The sequence below is a fragment of the Protopterus annectens genome, chromosome 2.part0 (genome assembly GCF_019279795.1).
Source record: "Protopterus annectens isolate FY-2018-M chromosome 2.part0, PAN1.0, whole genome shotgun sequence".
Taxonomy (NCBI): domain Eukaryota; kingdom Metazoa; phylum Chordata; order Ceratodontiformes; family Protopteridae; genus Protopterus; species Protopterus annectens.
In genome coordinates this window covers 229,888,362-229,907,949 of record NC_056728.1, presented here as the reverse complement: position 1 = coordinate 229,907,949, position 19,588 = coordinate 229,888,362, and the positions used below count along the sequence as shown (strand labels likewise).

Below are 19,588 nucleotides of genomic sequence, written 5' to 3'. Positions count from 1 at the left end.
CCCCGAGGCCAATTGTGGACTAGAGCGTTTCTGGGGGGATGGCCTGGAAGGAGGAAGAGTGTGAAGAAGTCGAGGCACTTGCTGTTTTGTGATGTTGCAAAAAGATCGCAGCAAGGAAACCCCCACTTCCGAAATATTTTTTCCGTTACTGATTGAGAGACCACTCGTGAGGCATGAGAACAGCTCTGCTTGAGAGACCACTCGTGAGGCATGAGAACAGCTCTGCTCAGCCTGTCCGCTAGGACATTGGACTTCCCAGGGATGTGCGTTGCTATCAGAAACCGCTGAGAAGAGATCACCCATTGCCAGAGTCCGAGTGCTTTTCAACACAGGGGATATGACCTGGTTCCGCCCTGCTTGTTGATATACCATACTACGGACATATTGTCCGTCTGAATTGCAATCGTCCCCAGGGGAAGAGAGTCTTGAAGGGCTTGCAACGTCAAAAGCACTGCTCTCATCTCCAGGACGTTTATGTGCAAGTGGCATTCGAAGGGTTGCCATGTGCCATGGACTGTCCTGCCCTGAAAATGCCCCCCCCACCCAATCAGGGAGGCGTCCGTTGTGACTGTGGCGACCGGGGGGGGGGGGGCAAAAGGTCTGCCTTGATGGACTTGAGGGGAGACCATCCACCAAGACAGATGTTTTCTGCAAGATAAAGTTACTAGGATCTTGTGCGTCATAGGGAGCTGTTGGAAGGACCACTGGGAGAAAAGCATCCACTGAAGAAGCCGCATGTAAAAGCGGGCAAGGGGAAGGAGTGTGATGGCTGCTGCCATGAGATCTAACACCTTCAGAACATACCTGGCCTGGACGTTGTTGTTCTGAAGGACGTGAAGATGACTTTGAATATCTAAGACCCTCTGCTCTGTTAACTTAGCTGAGAGCTGAACGGTGTCCAAAGTGGCGCCTATGAAGGTAATAGAGACTGACAAGGCGACAAGGCAGACTTTTCGAAATTTAGAGAGATGCCTAGCTCTCTGCAAATGTGGATGGTGTAGTCTCTGGCTAAAAGAAGTTGACGCTTGGTGGTGGCAGTGATGAGCCAGTCGTCTAGATATGGAAACACCTGGAATCCTTGACATCTCAGGTGAGCCGTAACCACTGCCATACATTTGGTGAACACTCGGGGGGGCTGTAGTGAGACCAAAGGGCAGGGCTCTGAACTGGTAGTGACTGGCTCCCAGCCTGAAACGGAGAAACCTTCTGGAGCGCCTGTGCATTTTGATGTGATAGTACGCATCCTGAAGGTCTACTGAGCACATCCAATTGTCCTTGCAGAGAAGGGGTAAAATGGACTGTAGCATGACCATCCGGAACCTTGTTCTTTTTACAAACTTGTTTAGATTGCTGAGATCCAATATTGGTCTCCAGTCCCCTGTTTTTTTAGGTACCAAAAAGAACTGAGTAGACCCCAAATCCTAGCTTGTCTGCTGGGACTGGCTGGATGGCTCTCTTTTTTTTTAGCAGCTTTGATATTTCTAGTGCTGTTTGTTCCCTTATACTGGGTTGAACGTCTGGAAGAGACCCCATTTGAATCACTGGGGTTTGGATAAAGGGGATTTTGTAACCCTCAGATATGATCGACTGCATCCATCTGTCTTGAGTGAGGGAGAGCCAGGCTTGTGGGTACAGCGATAATCTTCCCCCCGACTGCCTCCGAAGGTGGACAGTCGGGTAACACCTCAGGGATGCTGGAAGGGCTGGTCAGAGAGGTTTTCTCTGCTACCATGGTTCTGCGGACCCCCTCTGCCTCTTGGGCGGCGTCTATTGTTGTTGTTCCCCCCTCTGCCTCTAGGGGTGAACTGACCTCTTGCGTCAGGTGTGACTCCTTGTGATTTACGGAACCACATTTTTCCACCCTTTTGACTCTTAGGATATGGTCTAGATGGGATAGAAAAATGGACTCCTACAGCAGAAAGAGTATTGCCGTCTTGTTCGCATCTGGTCAAAGTATCTTTCACTTGAGGTCCAAACAACGCTGAACCATCAAAGGGGGAGTTAGTGAAAGACGCCTTGAAGGGGTCTGCGAAGTTACAAAGCCGCATCCAGGCATGACGCCTCAAAGCTACACCTGTGCCCGTGGCCCTACTCGCTCCATCGGCTGCATATGAAATAAGCCGCATGGAGGAGTTGACAATAGAATTCAGGGTTCCCAGCTGTGAGTTAATTTTTTCCTGAGACCCAGCAGCTGATGGATCCTGTAGGACTTCCCCCTTTTCTTTAAGAATGTCTCTTTGAAGACGAGTAAAGTGGCATAGGTAGTTCAGCGACCGCATGGCAAAGATAGATGATGAGAACATCCGCTTGCTGTACCTATCCATCATCCTAGATTCCTTGTTAGGCGGATGGATAGGTACTGAAGGATCAGCCAGCTCCTTCTTAGTGGCCACTGCCACCACCATGGCATCAACTGGGACACCTCTGGATAAAAATTGTTTATCAGAAGGGGCTGTTATAAATTTAGAAGGCCTCCGTGGGGTGGGTTCCAACGAGTCAGGGGCCGTCCACACCTTCCGTGCCACCACATCTATAAGGGGGTCGAAGGGCGGAGACATCCAGGAGGTGGAGGGTCGAGAACCAAAAGCCTCCAGGTAAACAGACTCGTCCTCGGAAGGATTAAGGGAAGACCAGTTCCCCCTCTGTTTAAGGATTTCAAGGATGTCAGAGAAGGAGACATCCTCAGAGAGGGACCTTGGGGATCCTTCCGACTAATCCAAGTCGGTGTCCGATGTGACGGACTCAGGGGAGTCCACATGTTTCCTCTTACATGTCCTCTTACATGGGGGTTCACCTGACTGATCAGGGGAAACCTCGGAAGAGGAGGATATTCCCAATGGGGAAACCTGAGGAGTTGGGTCTCGATGGCCGGGGGCGAGAGAGTAGGAAGAGACATCAGCAGGCACTACTGTGGGAGGAGCTGATGGAACTGACCGTAGAGCAGGCACTGGGGCCAGTACGCTCCTCATGACCTCGAAGGCGCCCCTGTCAGGCAGGCTAGAGAGCTCCCACTCCGAAGAGCTAGGAACTCCAGCTGGCACCGACAAGGATGGCTCCGAAGCAGATGTCGGGGCTGAACTCACCAACACCGACGCTCCGAGAGGGAGAACGGAGTTGGACAAGGGTCTGATGCCACTCGCCCCCTCGGAGCCAGCGAGAGTCCGAGCGCCCGGATCCCTCCACCATGGACTAGATCGGAGCAGACGACAGAGCCGAAGGGGGAGGTATCTGCTCCGACGTCAAAACGGTCATGGCTCCGAACACTGGGGTAGAGTCGAAGGAGGAATAGTCTGTTGTATGGATGTAGCCGCTGTCTGATTAGACAGGCTATGAAGCATTTGGGCCAGTGCCTGAGACTTTAATAGTCTACTTACCACTCTCTCAAGGTCATGATCGGAAAGTCTGGACGACTGAGAGGAATGGCTCCGATGGCTCCGCTCCGAAAGTAACGGTGACTTCGGAGCCGAATGTATGGACTCCAGTGATGGAGATCTGGACCTCTTTCGTGCGGAGGGCATCAGGGTTAATGGAGCCGATGGAGCCAGAGCTGACTTTGAAGACAGAGTCTTAGAGGTATTGGCTCCAGCTGGAGCCGATGCAGGTAGCTGCGATCCTAAAGTATCGGCTCCAGTCGGAGCCGATAATGTCGCAGATGATGAACCACCATCCGAGGGCTTAAGACTCGGAGCCGACGGTTTAGGTGGTTTCGAAGGCTTCCCCGGCACAGACTTAGCCGGGGAACCTTCGGGCTTTAACAAGCCCCTTAATATCAATTTATTCCTGCGCTCCTGCTGGACTCTAGGGCTAAAAGCATGGCACACTGAGCAAGAGTCCTGCAGGTGCAGAGGTCTCAGGCAATAAACACAAGAAGTGTGACCATCTGTCAGAGACATCTTCTGACAGCACGAGTCACACTTCCTGAAGCCTGAGACCTTTGTCTCCTTCGACATTGAAGAGTCGAAAGGAAAAACCACAGTTAGAAGGACAAAACACACACACACACACACACACACACACACACACACACACACACACACACACACACACACACACCCCAACAAATAGGGATACAGGGATACCGGGGAAACACGCAAACAGCAAAGAATCCCTGTGAGGGATATAAAATAAAATGGAAGGGCCTAAGGCCTAACCTAGGGAGAGGGAGTATGACAGGGACAAGGGATAAAAATTAGAGACTAAACTTAAAATTTAACAGAAAATAACCTAACAAGCCCCTTAATATCAATTTATTCCTGCGCTCCTGCTGGACTCTAGGGCTAAAAGCATGGCATACTGAGCAAGAGTCCTGCAGGTGCAAGCGTCCTGCCTGGTGGACCTCGGCCATCAACAAATTGTATAACAAAAGGAAGCTACTGCACGACAGAGCAAAATACCATAAAGGGAAGACATCTCTGATCAACACTAGCAGAAAACTACGTTCTCTTATAAAAACATCCAAGGCCAACTTTGAGAGAAAAATCGCTAAGGACACTAAAGATAACCACAAAGCCTTCTTCAGCTATGTTAGAAACCTGGGCGGAAACCCATAGATATGCTCAGAGTTAGTTCACAACAACAAAAAATACACTGAACCCACAGATATTGCAAACATTCTGGCTGACAGGTTCAGTGCAAATTTCTCCCCTCCCTCACCCCCAAAAGAAGAAATACTTATCCCAGCTGAATGTAATCTCCCTATCATCTCAGATGTTCAAGTGAGAGCCGCCCTCAACAAAGCTAAAAACACAGCATCAATGGGACCTGACGGTATCTCGGGTTGTGTGCTACATGAACTCCAAGCGGAGCTAAACCCGCACATAAAAATGCTATTTAACCTTAGCCTTATTACAGGATATGTACCTGAACACTGGCGTACAGCAACAGTGGTCCCACTCCACAAAGGGGGTACCTCTACAGACCCTGGGAACTACCGCCCCATAAGCTTAACCAGCCCAGTCTGCAAAGCTATGGAAAGAATCATCATGGAACTCATAAACAGAGACATTGGGGACCTACAGACACTTGACCCCACTCAGTTCGGCTTTGTGAAAGGCAGATCCTGCCTTTTGAACCTGGTTGACTTTTTCGAAACCGTCACTAGAGCCATTGACGAGGGCAAAGCAGTCCATACAGCCTACCTGGACTTAGCTAAGGTCTTCGACACAATACCCCACTCAGGCATCATAGATAAGCTCAGTTCGGCTTTGTGAAAGGCAGATCCTGCCTTTTGAACCTGGTTGACTTTTTCGAAACAGTCACTAGAGCCATTGACGAGGGCAAAGCAGTCCATACAGCCTACCTGGACTTGGCTAAGGCCTTCGACACAATACCCCACTCAGGCATCATAGATAAGCTCAACAGCTTAAACGTAAACCCTTATGTCACTAGATGGGTTGCAAACTGGCTAAAGGACAGAACCCATAAAGTTAAAATCACTGGAGCAATGTCAGACTCAAAGCCAGTCACAAGTGGTGTCCCAGGGATCTGTCCTGGGACCCCTCTTGTTCGGCATTTATTTCTCAGATGTTAAAGCAAACATGGGAGGGTTGTGGCTGACAAAGTTCACAGATGACTGCAAACTAGGCGCCATAGTCGATACACCAGCGGACACATACATCCTACAAAAAGGCCTCACAGAAACGGACAACTGGTGCCAGAGTCTTGGCCTTAAACTAAATGCCAAAAAATGTATAGTCATCCCCTTTGGGAAAAACAAAGTACCCACAAATTATCACATAGACAGCAACCCACTGAGTACGGAAAAAGTAATCAGAGACCTAGGGACCCAAGTAGACAGCGACCTCTCATCTGACACCCACGTTGCCAAAGTGGTTAGAAAAACATTCTAACTTGCACACCTTATCATGAAGGGATTCACATCCAGACCAAGAATGTCATTGTACCCCTATACTCCTCCCACATCAGACCCATGATTGAGTATAATGCCCCATTTGGTATGTACCTCACCCGGCATTTGCAACAGCTGGAGAGACCACAAAAGTACCTCACCAAGAGGATCAAGGGTCTCCAACATATGTCTTATTCTGCCAGACTAAAGAAACTCCAGCTCTATTCAGTAGCATACCGCCTGCTCAGAGGTGATCTCTGCCTGATGTACAAGGCCATGTCCAATCAGGAACTGATAGACATGCTCCACCTCAAAAAATCCAAATCCATCAGAACCACGAGAACTAAAGACTTAAACCTCGGTACAAGTATGAATAGGACATGCTGGAGGGATAGAGTCATAACCCACAGGCTTCCCATGCTCTGGAACAAGATCCCAGTTCATGTTAGACAGAGCCCCTCACTGACTCTCTTCAAGAGAAATCTTGATGAGTGGATGGGAGATCGTAAATTTACCCCAGGGGTCACATCTGTGTCACTACTAGACAGGGGCACAGTAAACTAATTCTATTATATTAAGGGGACCTTCACTGTGTCACTACTAGACACAGGCACAGTATTCTAAATCTATTCTGTGCATTTTTGTACCATTTCATGAGGTGGTGAAAGCCACATCACTATGGCTAGGCTTACAAATGCCCCAGGGCAGATAGCCTAGTACTAAACTATGAAACTATAAAGGACTAAAAGGTATACTAGGGGAAAAAAACTAAGGAAATACTAGGATTTTAGTGAGAAAAAACAGTCACTAACCTGAGCCGGTAAAAAGAGCAACCTCGCTAGCATAAGCGGCAAACGAGATCTGGGTAGTTACCGCCTAGCATCATGGGATACAGGGTTGCCTCGAGCTGGTAAAATTAGCTCTCGAGCTTTAGTATAGGCAGAGTCGGAGCCAAGGTTCGGCTCCGAACCCATCCAGCAAGAATGAAGGCAAGATTGATAACTTAACATATGGAGTTTAAAATCGGGTAGAAATAAAAAAAAGAGAAATATATGGTTAAAAAGTAATAGGAAATAGAGGGGTACCAAAGGTTAAAGCACTGTAGCATAAGGGTAATCCCATAGAACAAGAAGCAAATGCAGAATGTAAAGAAAAGAAAAAAAATAAAGCAGTATCTGGATAATATGCAAGAGTTTAGTAAGACTGCTGTAAAAATCCCCAGTGCACAAAAACATTTAGCACAACTACTTATGTAACAGAAAGTAGACAAAGTTGCTGCTAAACTTAGGGAGCTTATAATAAGAACAATTACCACAGATCCTGTAAAGATTTTAGAGAAATTTTTGGAAATTTTATGGCAATTTGCATAAGTCAAAGAAATGTTGAAATAAAGAAAGAGCACACATGGAAATATTTATAGAACACAATTATGCCAAGGTTAAAGGTACACGTGGCTCAACAACTAACAGTCAAGAAAAGAGGAGACGAGATAAAAGGAAAGTTTCACGGAACAGATGGTATTCTTGTGGAAATCTGGAAATTTGAAGGGAAGAAAATGATAAACATCTGGAAGATTTTATTTAACATTATAGTAAAAGGAGGGGAAGCACCATCATTTAAGAAGAAAGCTGTGGTGGCTGTATTACTTAAAGACGTCCAAGACCCATCAGACCCAGCTTCATATAGACCAACTTCAATTTTAAAACATGGTTATAAAAGTGTTTATGTCCACAAAAGTTAGAAGACTGGCAAAGGTGCTGCTAAAATTGATAAATATGGATCAATGTGGTTTTGTGGAGGGGAGGTAAAAATTTGACAAGATTAAAAGAAGAATGACGATGCAAAGGGAAGCAGAATGTAAGATGATACTGCTTCTGCTAGAGGGTCTTGATGCAAAGAAAGTATATAGAATACGCTGGGATTTTATGAGTAGGACAATGGAAGCATTTGCATTCCTGGATACAATGAGGTCAATTAGAAGGACATACGAAGGATCAGAGTCAAGAATCAAAGCTGGAGGGTTCCTCTCAAATAAATTGTGTTTGAACAGAGGAAGTGGGTAGTGGTGTAATCTTTCCCTTTTTATTTGCTTTATTTTTAACACCACTGGCAAAGAAAATAAGGGACTCAGAAATTTAGGAATAAAATTCATATGGTGATCAAGAAAAGTTGGCTTTATTAGCCGATGATATTATTTCTACCAGATAAATCCATGGAAAAGGACATTTCAGTGCTGTGGAACATTGAGACTGTTCCAAGTCTTTTCTGGATATAAAATTAATGAAAATAAAAATAAAGGTTATTGACGTAAATTATGTACCTACACACATTGGTTCAGCAACACCCATGTTTATGGAGACATAAGATGAAGTATTTAGGGGTATAAATTAAAAAGGCTTCTGTTACAGTAGCTAAGGATATGTGGAAAGAGAAAACTGAGAAATTCGAAGCTCTTGTTTAAAGATATGGATAGTTAGATACAAGCAGTGAAAATGTTTCTGTTTAGGTTTATATATGGGTTAGGTATATTTTTAAATCAACCAGAGAATAAGCTGTGGACAATAATTAACAGAGAGTTAAATAAATTTATCAGGGAGAGAAGAGTTAAGTGGGAGAAGTTGATCCTTCCAATACAGCAAGGTGGTTTAGGGTTACCTGATTTGGAGGGATATTTTACAACTCCACAGTTAAGGCTCGTATATTTAATAGAAGCAGAAGGTTATAATACAAAATGGAAATGGATAATGTTGGGGGGGGGGGTCCAAGAAATAAGGTGAGAGACTGATTTTGGGTGCAGATCACAAAGGAGAACAACCATAACCACAACCACCATACAGAATATTATATTCATAAAGTAGCAGAAAGAATTCTACGAAATGAGAATGAAGAAAGAGATTTGCCAACGATGATGACTGAAAGTAGGGGTACAGAAAAATCGGCATGAGGTAGCTGAAATTTACTGGAGAAAACTGGCAAAGGAATTAAGACATTGGGAGCAAATAACTACAGAGGGAAAATATGAGAGTGTGATTAGTCTTAGAAGACATTTAGACTGCAAGTTAGAAACTGCCTTCACTACCAGGGATTGATAACAGAGTACTCTTTTCTGACTTGAGGTTTTAAATCTGCAAGAATAAAATAAACATTAAAAGGTGTGCAGCACCATTTTTTATGGGATTGGAAACTTATGCCACTCATTTTTATAGGGTAAACAAATGACACAATATCACAGGAATCCTTTGCTCTCTGAGAAACTCAATACAAAGACAGTTTCTTAATAAAAAGTTTTATAAACTTTTATTTACCTAACTGCCCATATAAATGTACTGAATTACTCATGGACATCACTTTAAAGCTTGCATGGTGTCCATCAATACCCATTACATGAGCCTAATGATATAGTCATGCTCCCCATCAAAGATAATAAATATCCTATAGGAAAGGGCTACCCGACAAGGATAACCAGGTATGTCTTGACCAAAAGAGTAGCAAAGAGGTGACAAGTCGGTGGATTTGGCAACAGTCAGATACTACATAAGCACACTCCTGACAAAACCTGGAGAAATCACAACCTCGTGGGAGGTGTGCTAGTGCAAACTGAACAGCCCGTTTAGGAAACGACATTCCCAGTTTACTTAAACCTTAACATTTTTTAAAGTACTGAATAAAAATAAAAAATATATATAAAACAGGTAGCGTACATGTATATATAGTGAAAACAGTGGTAATGAACCAGGATTAGTCCTAACAAAATTCAGAAATGTGACAACTTAGATTACTTTCCATAAACACAAACGGGCAAGGCAAGAATGGAAGGGCCTCGTGAATTTTATGGAGAATTAAGGAAAGCCACAAGCTGAGTATTGCAAAACTCAGCAAGAAATATCAGGGATGAGGAAACATTCATATTAGAAGAATTAGTGCAGTATCACATTCACATATGCTGAAATCAATAACAATTTTCTCTTAATTTCTGTGAAACAGCATAGTAGTTAACCAAAAGTAAAATAAATATTAATGACGATTCAACATCTAAAAGAAAGCTGCCACCTTTAAGCAAAACTTAAATGAGTACACAAGTAGTATAAACTTTCAAACAGTATATGCAACTTTACACATAAATCTGGTGAGTAAAAAAAGGTGGCGTTAATACACAGCCAAGTGAAATAATTTATCACTTACTGTGAAAAGATATCTCCATGACCTCCCTGGTGTCCTTCTTTTAGCCCTTCTTCCCCATACTGATCATATTGTTTTCTCTTTTCTTCATCAGACAACACCTAGAAAAGAAGCATGTAGTTAAACATTTCTTAAATCTTTCTGTAACTTATCACCTTCTAGAAACAGTATATCTAAAATAAATGGTTGGAATAAGCTTGAAAAACATGAAGAAAAAAATACAGTTTTCTATCCCAAACTCCAATAATATACTACAATGGCATTGCAGTCCAAGGTTCTATTATCAACTTCTGCATTACTGACAATTCCTCATAACAGGTTTCTGTGGCAAAAAACAGTCAAAACAATTCTATGCTTCAAAGAGGTTATGGTGCACAGTAACTTAAATTTTCATTTTTTTAATAATGTGAAACAATTCAAATTCCGAGAGAAAAACTCATTGCTGCTATTGTGGTCTAAAGACAAGAATGTCCCTCTTGTCATAGACAAAGTTTATGTAGACTATCTAAAAATTTTTTTTTTCTTTAACTTCAAACAAGTCAACAGAATGATATCCGAATGAGAGCTTATTCAGCGTACATGCTGAAAATAGCATCAGAATGAAAAAAGAAGCAAAGAATAGGACTAAAGGCTGCCAAAATATAGTGACTATTACTCCACCACTTGGCAGATCAAGAGGAGGATGCAGTGGTCCTTGGCAAAATTTGAAGACTTATGTCTAATGTTAGAAAGGCATTGGTGGAAAATATCTAGGCCAGCTCAAATGGTCAATAACAAAATGGACAAACTGGCAGAACATGCAAAAAAAAGAGAATGAAGTGGATAAGACACTGAATGGCCATTAAGAGACAGTTTTCACTTTGCAGAAGGAGAACAAGCCATTAGATTCAGCAATTTGTTAACCTCATGGTGAAGTTAGAAATAACTGAAAACAAGTAAGCCAATCAAGAGAACAGGGCTCTGAGAAAGAATAATCATATGATTTTCAGAGTATCTGAAAAACACAACAAAAGGGAATAGAAAGTACCACAGTTATGAAGAACAAGTTGGCAGTGTTGTGTGGACACTTTGCATGATTAATCATATTAAAAGAAAATAGAAAATGGCCAGTATATTTTGCCCAAGAATTATGGCGGTAACCAGGAAACCTAGACATTTTGGCACAAGTCAGTTTTTTTTTTCTCTTAAAGACCGATTCCTTTGTTTATACTAGAAACTTGGCAAAGTAAAACATTCTGTCTGTGTGTGTGTGTGTGGGGGGGGGGGGGGGGGTTAAAATGACTTTTTAGTTCAGACACATCAAACCCAGAGTTAACTCTTGCTTGCTATGCATAAATGGAGGGTAAAGGATTTTATAATTAGTTGGTTATACCCAGCTTTTTTCCCCAATATTTTCTTTTCACTGGGGGAAAAACTTTTACTGAAACACAAAAAGGTGTATATGCATGTAGTATACTACTGACATGGTTTTACATGCTGCACTACTTCATGGGCTCTATGCACGGAGCAAGTTTAAGTTAGGTGCTGGGAGACAAAGGCAAGATGAAATACAGAAGTCGTATGATAAAGTGGGTTGAATACATGTCAAATAAGCTACCTAAATGTGAAAGTGTTTGTAATGGCAGAGGCAAACTTGGGGGGGGGGGGTCACATACAGCCTATAATATGGCACAACCCTGACGTAGAAGAATAGAGCCCTGACTACAACCAAGGTGACCACACTGCAAGCAACAGTTCAGCTGCTTGATGAAACTGGCAGGGAAAGATGGGCATGCCAATGCTCCAAGTCAAACTGCAGGCTTTGCTGGCAGCAGTAAGTCACTGCAGGGAGGATGTGGGCCACGACTTGCCAAAGCTGGTGATGTTAGCACCTATCACTACATGCAAGTGATCTTACAGGTGTGGGGATGAAGAACATCATAGTTCCTGCTGTGACATAGGAGCTCACATCATCCAGGTATAAGGTCAGGGCAACAGCATATACCCTCAGTTGCCATGATGGATGGTGAGAGCAGAAACAGCCCTCCTGACTGCCTGTATGACTGCTTCCTCTTCACACCAGCTACTTCCATATGGTACTGGGCATATGTCCCTTGTACAGAGAAACTTACAGGTTAAGCCTGACAAGAGGACACCTTGGTGGCTAGCAGGCAGAAGGGGGGGGGGGGCAAAAAAGGCATGATGTCATCTGGTACTTTGCTCTTGAACAAAAGGGCATATGGAAGAGACTGCTGATTATGCCAACTGTGTATGTGTGTCATATCTCATTAGCTACATCTGGGAAAATTCAAGTTGTGTCTAACATATATACATAAACAAATAAATAAATAAAACAATATAACATGCAACTGTAGGCAACATCAAATGGCAATTTCACTCCACAAGCTATTAAGCTGACCTTGGAAGTAAAGGGTCACTTAGCCAGACTGACAGGTAAAAGCACATGTACCATGTGTTGTCTGGAGAAAGGGTGGTGGGTATGGCATAAAAAAAAAAAAAAAAAAAAAAACAAACCCCGGATGGAAGCAAAAAGACAGACAAGCCCCAGGATGCCCATAAGACCCATGACCAGACCCAGCAATTCCAGGACTATAGAATAGTAGTTGGTATACCCGCGGCATGGACATTGAGCACTGGAGATAGGCCCAGTAAGAATGATGTGCAAGGCAAGGGGGAAACAAAATAAATTAAAATTAGTGTACTCTTACACCTGTTTTAAACAGAAAGATTATATCTACATACCTACACACATATTATATATATATATATATATATATATATATATATATATATATATATATATATATATACACACATACATACACATTTCATATATATGGGTTCACTTTATAATCTTGAAATACTGAAATCCCAAATTTCAGTATTTAGAAACCATAAAGTCAAATTTCAGTATTTAGAAACCATAAAGTCAAATGTCCCAAATCCCGAAACTACAAAATCACGAACAGAAACACACCATACAACACAAACATTATCCAACCCACACCACAACAAACAAAACACACACAAACAACAAACCTACACTACATATAAGCAGGGGGACAAGCCCCCATACACCCCCTTTGTGTATATATACATACACACACACACACACACACACCCCCAACACTTACACACCCATACTTTCACCTGCCTACGCTAACCCACACGTACAACCCACAAACACATTGACATACAATCAAACTCCCATTCAAAACCCTTACAAAACACTCACTTAACTTAAATTGCACCTAAATCCACACACAACAGACACCATCAACTCACCACACCGCATGTAACGTACCATAAATATATATATATATATATATATATATATATATATATATATATATATATATATATATATATATAAATAAAACATCTGTGTGTGTTGTATGTATTAGTATTGGTAAGGAAAAACTGACTAATTGGTCTGATGTTATGACAAAATAATAGGTATGCAGAGAAGCGATAACACTGACATACAATGCATAAAAGTGCAAGACATACTGGGGTTGCAGGAAGGACAAAGGAACCCAATAAAAAACCTGGCAATAAGTAATTTTCATAGCCTTCCCACAGTGTAGTTTGTCTCGCTATAATATGACACAACCTCAGAACATTTCCCCTCATTTAGTTACCACAATATTGTTGCGAACCACTGGCTTCTTAGGCACTCTGAAAGCAGTGTTAGTCGTCCATCTTAACTGAAAGGTTTATTTTTTATTGTGCTTGCTTTAAGTGGTTTTAAAACCCTTTCAATAGTCCATTTACATTTTCTTCACTTCAAAAAAAGGAAAACCAGCATGGCTTTTAAGTGCAAAAAAAGCTGTAGCCCTAAAAAAACATTCTATACCTTACCAGATATGAAAACTGACAGCAAGTTTAATGGTGCTACTCATTTATATGTGACAGACAGCTATAAACTCAAAACAGTTAATAAAACAAAGAAAAGCTGCCTATAATCCTAGCAGTCACAGGAGTTGATTCTGACAAATCTGTGGCAGAAATACTAAGGGGGAAACATCACAGCATGTTTGTGAAGAATGATTACTCACTGTACACTAAGCAGAAGAGGAGTAAATCTATTAAACAATTCAGGGAATGTCGAAAAGCAGGTGTGAGACTCAAACTGCTGTACACAGCTATCGTCAAAGTATTTTTGCCTGGAGGGACAAAATCATTTTCTGATGCAGTACATGCTAAGGAGGAAATACAAAATTTGCCCAACAAAAAATTGAAACAGAAGGAAATTCTGTTTCTTTTTCTTCTAATAATAAAGATCATAGAGAGACTGTGCCAGTGAAACCTTTTCCAATATTTCAACAGAAAATGCTTGACATAAGGAAAAAAAAAGCACAAGAGATGACGAGAAGAATCAACAGTACGCTGGAAATAAAGCAGAGACAGGATTTGGGAGATTGAGATGAACAAGAATAAAACCTGTAACTTGGAAATTGACAAATGTGGGATTACAAAGCAATAACTATATATTTGTGAAACATGACAGAACAAGAAAATATGGAAATACTGGACTTTATTAAACTTGTACAGGACTCTAAAGCATATGCCCTACTTCATGTTATTCATTAATATTCAGAAAAATACTTAGGGTGAAGAGGAGGGATGAAGTTATCCAAGTAAAGCAATTTATTTTTCTTAATAGTAAAATTTTATAGTACATGATTTAATTTGCATGCTAAAAAGTAAAGTTTTCTTAGTTATTTTTAAGTGTAATGGGGATACTAATGTAAATACGTGCTTCTGTTTTTTCCCCTTCTCCTTGTTCAGTTTTAAGAAATGTATGCACTGCAATGTAAAAAAGAAGTCTGGTCAAAGCAGCATTACAAAAGAAAAAAAATATGTATTTTTCTCATTCTTGCATAGAGAAATGACTGGATTAAAGCCATTAGCTTGATCTAGCAACAAGTTTTAAGACAAAGCAAGTAAATGAAAAAGAACAGTGAATATTATAAAGCTTTCTTATAGCAAATGAATGTATACTTAGTAGCAACTCTGTATCTGGCCCTCATGTCTCCATAGAGACAATCTGAAAAAGAGAAATTACTAGGAGATGATGTTCTCTGAAAGCATTCAAGTGTTTTCCAAGCTGGGAGAACTACAAATATAAGACAAAACCAGACAGCACGTAGTAGAAGCACAAGCTGTACCATGACCTTAGCATGGATAACCTTTCTTTTAGGTTAACTCAAATCTAATCAGTTTGGGATGCTTGTCTTATTATGAGTGTAAAACTTCAATACTTGAAGATGTGCATAGTTTTCTGTGTTTTGGGGGGGGGGGTATCTGGGTATGTTTGTTTTTCTATTTGAAGGCTTTCAATAAATAAAATGTTTTGTGAAATGTGACATAGGCTCAAAATGGATATGACAAGAAACAACTGTATAAAAGATCAACCTGCCAAACAGTGTAAGCATGTAACACAAAAGCTGGAACTAGACATTTAACAAAAAATCTGGTACACATAAAAGGTGAGAATAATAACTTTTAATACAATGATGCTACCTGTTATGCCTTTGAATGTCAATGGTCTCGCAGTAAATACAAAAAGAAAGAGTAGTGAACTACATTATTTATTTTTTTCTTTAAGAGTGCAAACAGCTATGCTACAGGAGACGCACTTGGATAGAACTGAATATTTGAGTTTGATACAGAAAGGTTTTTCAGGATGGTTATTCAGCGAAATACCTGGGACAAAGGAAAAGAGGAGTACTTATATTACTTGCAAGAGGAGCTCTAATAGATAGAAGCCAATAAAAAAATAATAAATGGCAGATATGTAGTACTAAAGGAACTACTGGCACGGGAGGATGACTACACTGGCATGTATTTATATTTCACCTAAAACTGCTACAATGGAGATTAAGAAAATTCTGGAAAAAGTAAACACCTTTTCAGCAAGGACTATTACTTATAGGTGGAGACTGGAATTGGATTTGCAGAAGTGAAGATGTGTCTGGGGGGCCTAGAAGGGAAAATATAACAAAAGAGGGTAGATTTTTGAAGAAATTTATGAAAATATTTGGCATGGAAGATATGAATTCAGTACTAGCAGGTTGGAGTTAATTTACATATTATTCCCCAAAATGCAAAACAAAAACCGGGCTAAGCTAAACAGAATTTACATTTAATTGAAAGTCTTGATATGCACCCAATAACTATTTCAGATCATGTACCAATAATAACTAAAATAAAAAAAAAAAACATAACGAAATAAAAATGAGAGACTGGCACTTTTCCACATATCTGATGAAAAGAGAGGAATCTATGGAATGATTAGTGGAAACTATTCAAGAACTATTACAGAAGATACAAATTTCTTTTGAAAATATAGCTGGGGGGTTGGATACATTTAAAGTAGTATTTAAAAATATGGTGCAAATAAAAGAAAAGGAGGAATGGTTAAGAAGCAATGAGAATTATTTAGTGGGACTGACAAATGTCAAAGTATTGCAGAATAGGATGGAATCTTACACAACAAGAGGTTTAGAAAGATTGCTATTAAGCAACTGTTTTCTGACTAACTAGAGCACAAAAACTTTTAGCATGATGACTGTCAACAGAAAGTAGAAAGGGATGTTCCCAAGCCAAGGGAACCTATAACAAGGAAGATAACAAGCAATACTGTAGAGGCATTAGAAATATTTCAGAAACTCTATGAAAGTCGGTATAAAGCTTATAAAGAATTAAATATGCTAAGGTTAGAGGTAGATCAGGCTCAATTACTAACCGGAAAGGAGATTAGATAAAATGGTGATGTATAAGCAATCCACAGGAATGTCCCCAGTAATAGATGGTATTCCTGAGGAAGTTTGGAAGCTAGGAGGGAAAAAACTGATAAAGATCTGGAGGGTTTGTTTAACAGTGCTTTAAGAGGAGGTGAAGTACACTGGAAGAAAGTGGCGATAGCTGTAAATACCTAAAGAGGGTAAAGACCATCAGATCCAGCTTCATACAGGCACCTTTCATAACTAAACCAGGACTGCAAAGTGTTTATGTCTATAATGGCTAAAAGAATGGCAAAAGTGATGCCAAAACTGACAGATATGGATCAATGTGGTTTTGTGGAGGGGAGGCAAACATTTGACAAAATTAAACAAAACACTGATGAGTCAGGGGGAAGCAGAATGTAAGAAAATACCACTGTTGTTGGTGGGTCTTGATGCAGAGAAAGCATCTGACAGAGTAAACTGGGACTTTATGAGCACGGCAATGGAAGGATTTGCATACCATGATAAAATTATAAAGCTGATTAGGAAGATATGCAAGGAATTGGAGGCGCAAATTAAAGTGGGCGGGGTCCTCTCTAATAATTTCTGCTTGAGCAGAGGAACCAGGCAGGGGTATCCTCTTTCCCCCTTGTTATTTACATTATGTTTAGAACCATTGGCAAAGAAAATAAGGGACTCAAATTCAAGGATATAATTGGTATGGTAGTCAAGAAAAGCTAGGTCTATCTGTAGATGATATTTTATATCTGATAAAACCAGAAAAGGACATTTCAGTGTTGTGGAACATTTTGAGACAGTTTCCCATCTTTTTGGGATACAAAATTAATGAAGCTAAAACAAAGGTAATAGCATACCTCCCAACCATACCGAATTACTCAGTTTTTACTGAGTTTTGGGGTCCAAATGAAGGGCTGCCACAATTCCCGAGTGGCACCCCTTCATTTCCAATTTTTTTTCTTTTCCCATTTTTTTCAAATTCTGTGCTGTCGGAGCTGATGTAATCATATTCGTGATGATGTCAGCACCATCAGCACTATCTGCCAATCAGAATTGAGCTTCTGGCTGCAAATCTGCAAATGCAAGTGAGCAACAGCAGTTGGCTTGTTGTGGCGTTAACAGATGGGAAATCAGATGACATTTGAGACTTAACAGCAGGCAGCATGTGGAGAGCAGCACTCGTCTTGTTCAGCAGCTCAGAAACAGCATTTGGAACTTAACTGTTTTATTTATCAGCATGCAAACAATGGGAAATCAGCATTGGGACTCAGGTAAGGAGTGTGTGTGTGTGTGTGTGTGTGTGTGTGTGTGTGTGTGTGTGTGTGTGTGTGTGTGTGTGTGAAAATGCCCCCATGGTGGCTAAATGTATTCAGGCTCAAACTATGTACCTTTGGTACAGGGTCAAAAGAGCCTAAAGTCCCTAGCCACCACCATTTCTGAGCTTTGTCCAGTTGAGAGCTATGGTGAGAAGTGAACATAATGTTGTATTCCTCATTATTGGCTTTGTTTGTCCAGGTTTGTTTGTGCTAAGACTTGAGAACTATGGTGAGTGAGAAGAAGTGAGAACTGAATTTGTATTCTCCCATTATTTGCTTTGTCCAGGCTTTTTGTGCCAAGAGATTGAGAGCTATGGTGAGAAGTGAGAACTGAATTCCCTAAATGAAAGCCATTAAGTTTCAGTCTATATTTTAGGGAACTTCTGATATGGCATAGTGGTATGTTGCTCTGACTGTAGTGCATAGGGTCCTGGGTTCAAGCCTTGCCAGTGAAATGCATGGTGGTAACATTTTATTCTAGCAACTTTCCACAATTATACAAGCAATGTTTAAAATGTGTCCCTGGTTTTTGATTTACCCCCCCCCCAAAAAAAACTGAAGTTGAAAATAAGTATGAGAAGCTGTGCAAGATGCCTATGGCTTACACTACTGTCATTCTATTTAGAGTGTGGGTGTGGAAGTAGATTTTTATGATAGAAATGTTCTGAATTTGGGCAGTTTTGTCATTATTGGTTTATGCATTTTTCTTTCATTGCCTACAGTACAGCCTACTGGAAAAATGTTCAAACAGTAAACTTAAAATGCACTCTAACAAGTGTGCTATATTATACAAGGAATATAACTTAATAAAGTCAGGAAGGTGTATCAAAGAAAAGAACACATGTACATTTCTTGTTTTGTGTGCCAGGGGGCCAATGATTTGAAAACAGCCCAAAAGTAATCTTTATCCACCACTGGCCAGATGCAATTTCTTTGGATGTGTTGTGTGGGTTTCAATGCTATTTCAATGAATGTGAGTTTCAAGGGCAGAGAAGTTTTAATGCCCAGTCTATTTTCACTGTGAGACAGTATTGCCTTGTTTAGCAGATGTCTGTTAGTTTGTGTATTGTTGTGGTGCAAAATGTAAAAATAAAATCCAAACAATCATAGTAGAAGTAAAGCAGTATACACACATTAGTGTTTATGGCAAATGGGGTGAAATTGCCAGGTAATGGGACATAAGAATAGCTGCAGGGGGACTCTGGTGCCATATTTTGGTAGTCTGTTCTTCAGTTTGCGTTTGACAACTGGTATCCCACAATTCCACTGGAGTGGGTGGGGTTACATAATTATGTATGTAAATTAGATGTTAATCAGAGTACAGATTTGTACCCATTTTTCAAGGGCCTTGTCCAGATTTTTGACGTTTCCAGGTTGAGAGGTATGGGCAATAGTAGTAAATTATGTACCTGCACACAAATTGGATCAAGCAATATTCACATTTATGGAGACATGATAAAATGAAGTACTTAGGAGTACGGATTAAAAATTATCCC

General features: G+C 40.9%; 1 protein-coding gene across 1 annotated transcript in view; it reads right to left on the bottom strand.

Moving 5' to 3' along the window:
• The window catches only part of DNAJB11 (DnaJ heat shock protein family (Hsp40) member B11), a 452,930-nt gene that overhangs the window by 410,230 nt on the left and 23,112 nt on the right, over positions 1 to 19,588 (bottom strand). The window contains exon 3 of the mRNA XM_044060687.1: positions 10,031 to 10,128. Within this exon, the coding sequence (XP_043916622.1) occupies positions 10,031 to 10,128 (98 nt within the window). The remainder of the gene's footprint in view (positions 1 to 10,030; positions 10,129 to 19,588) is intronic.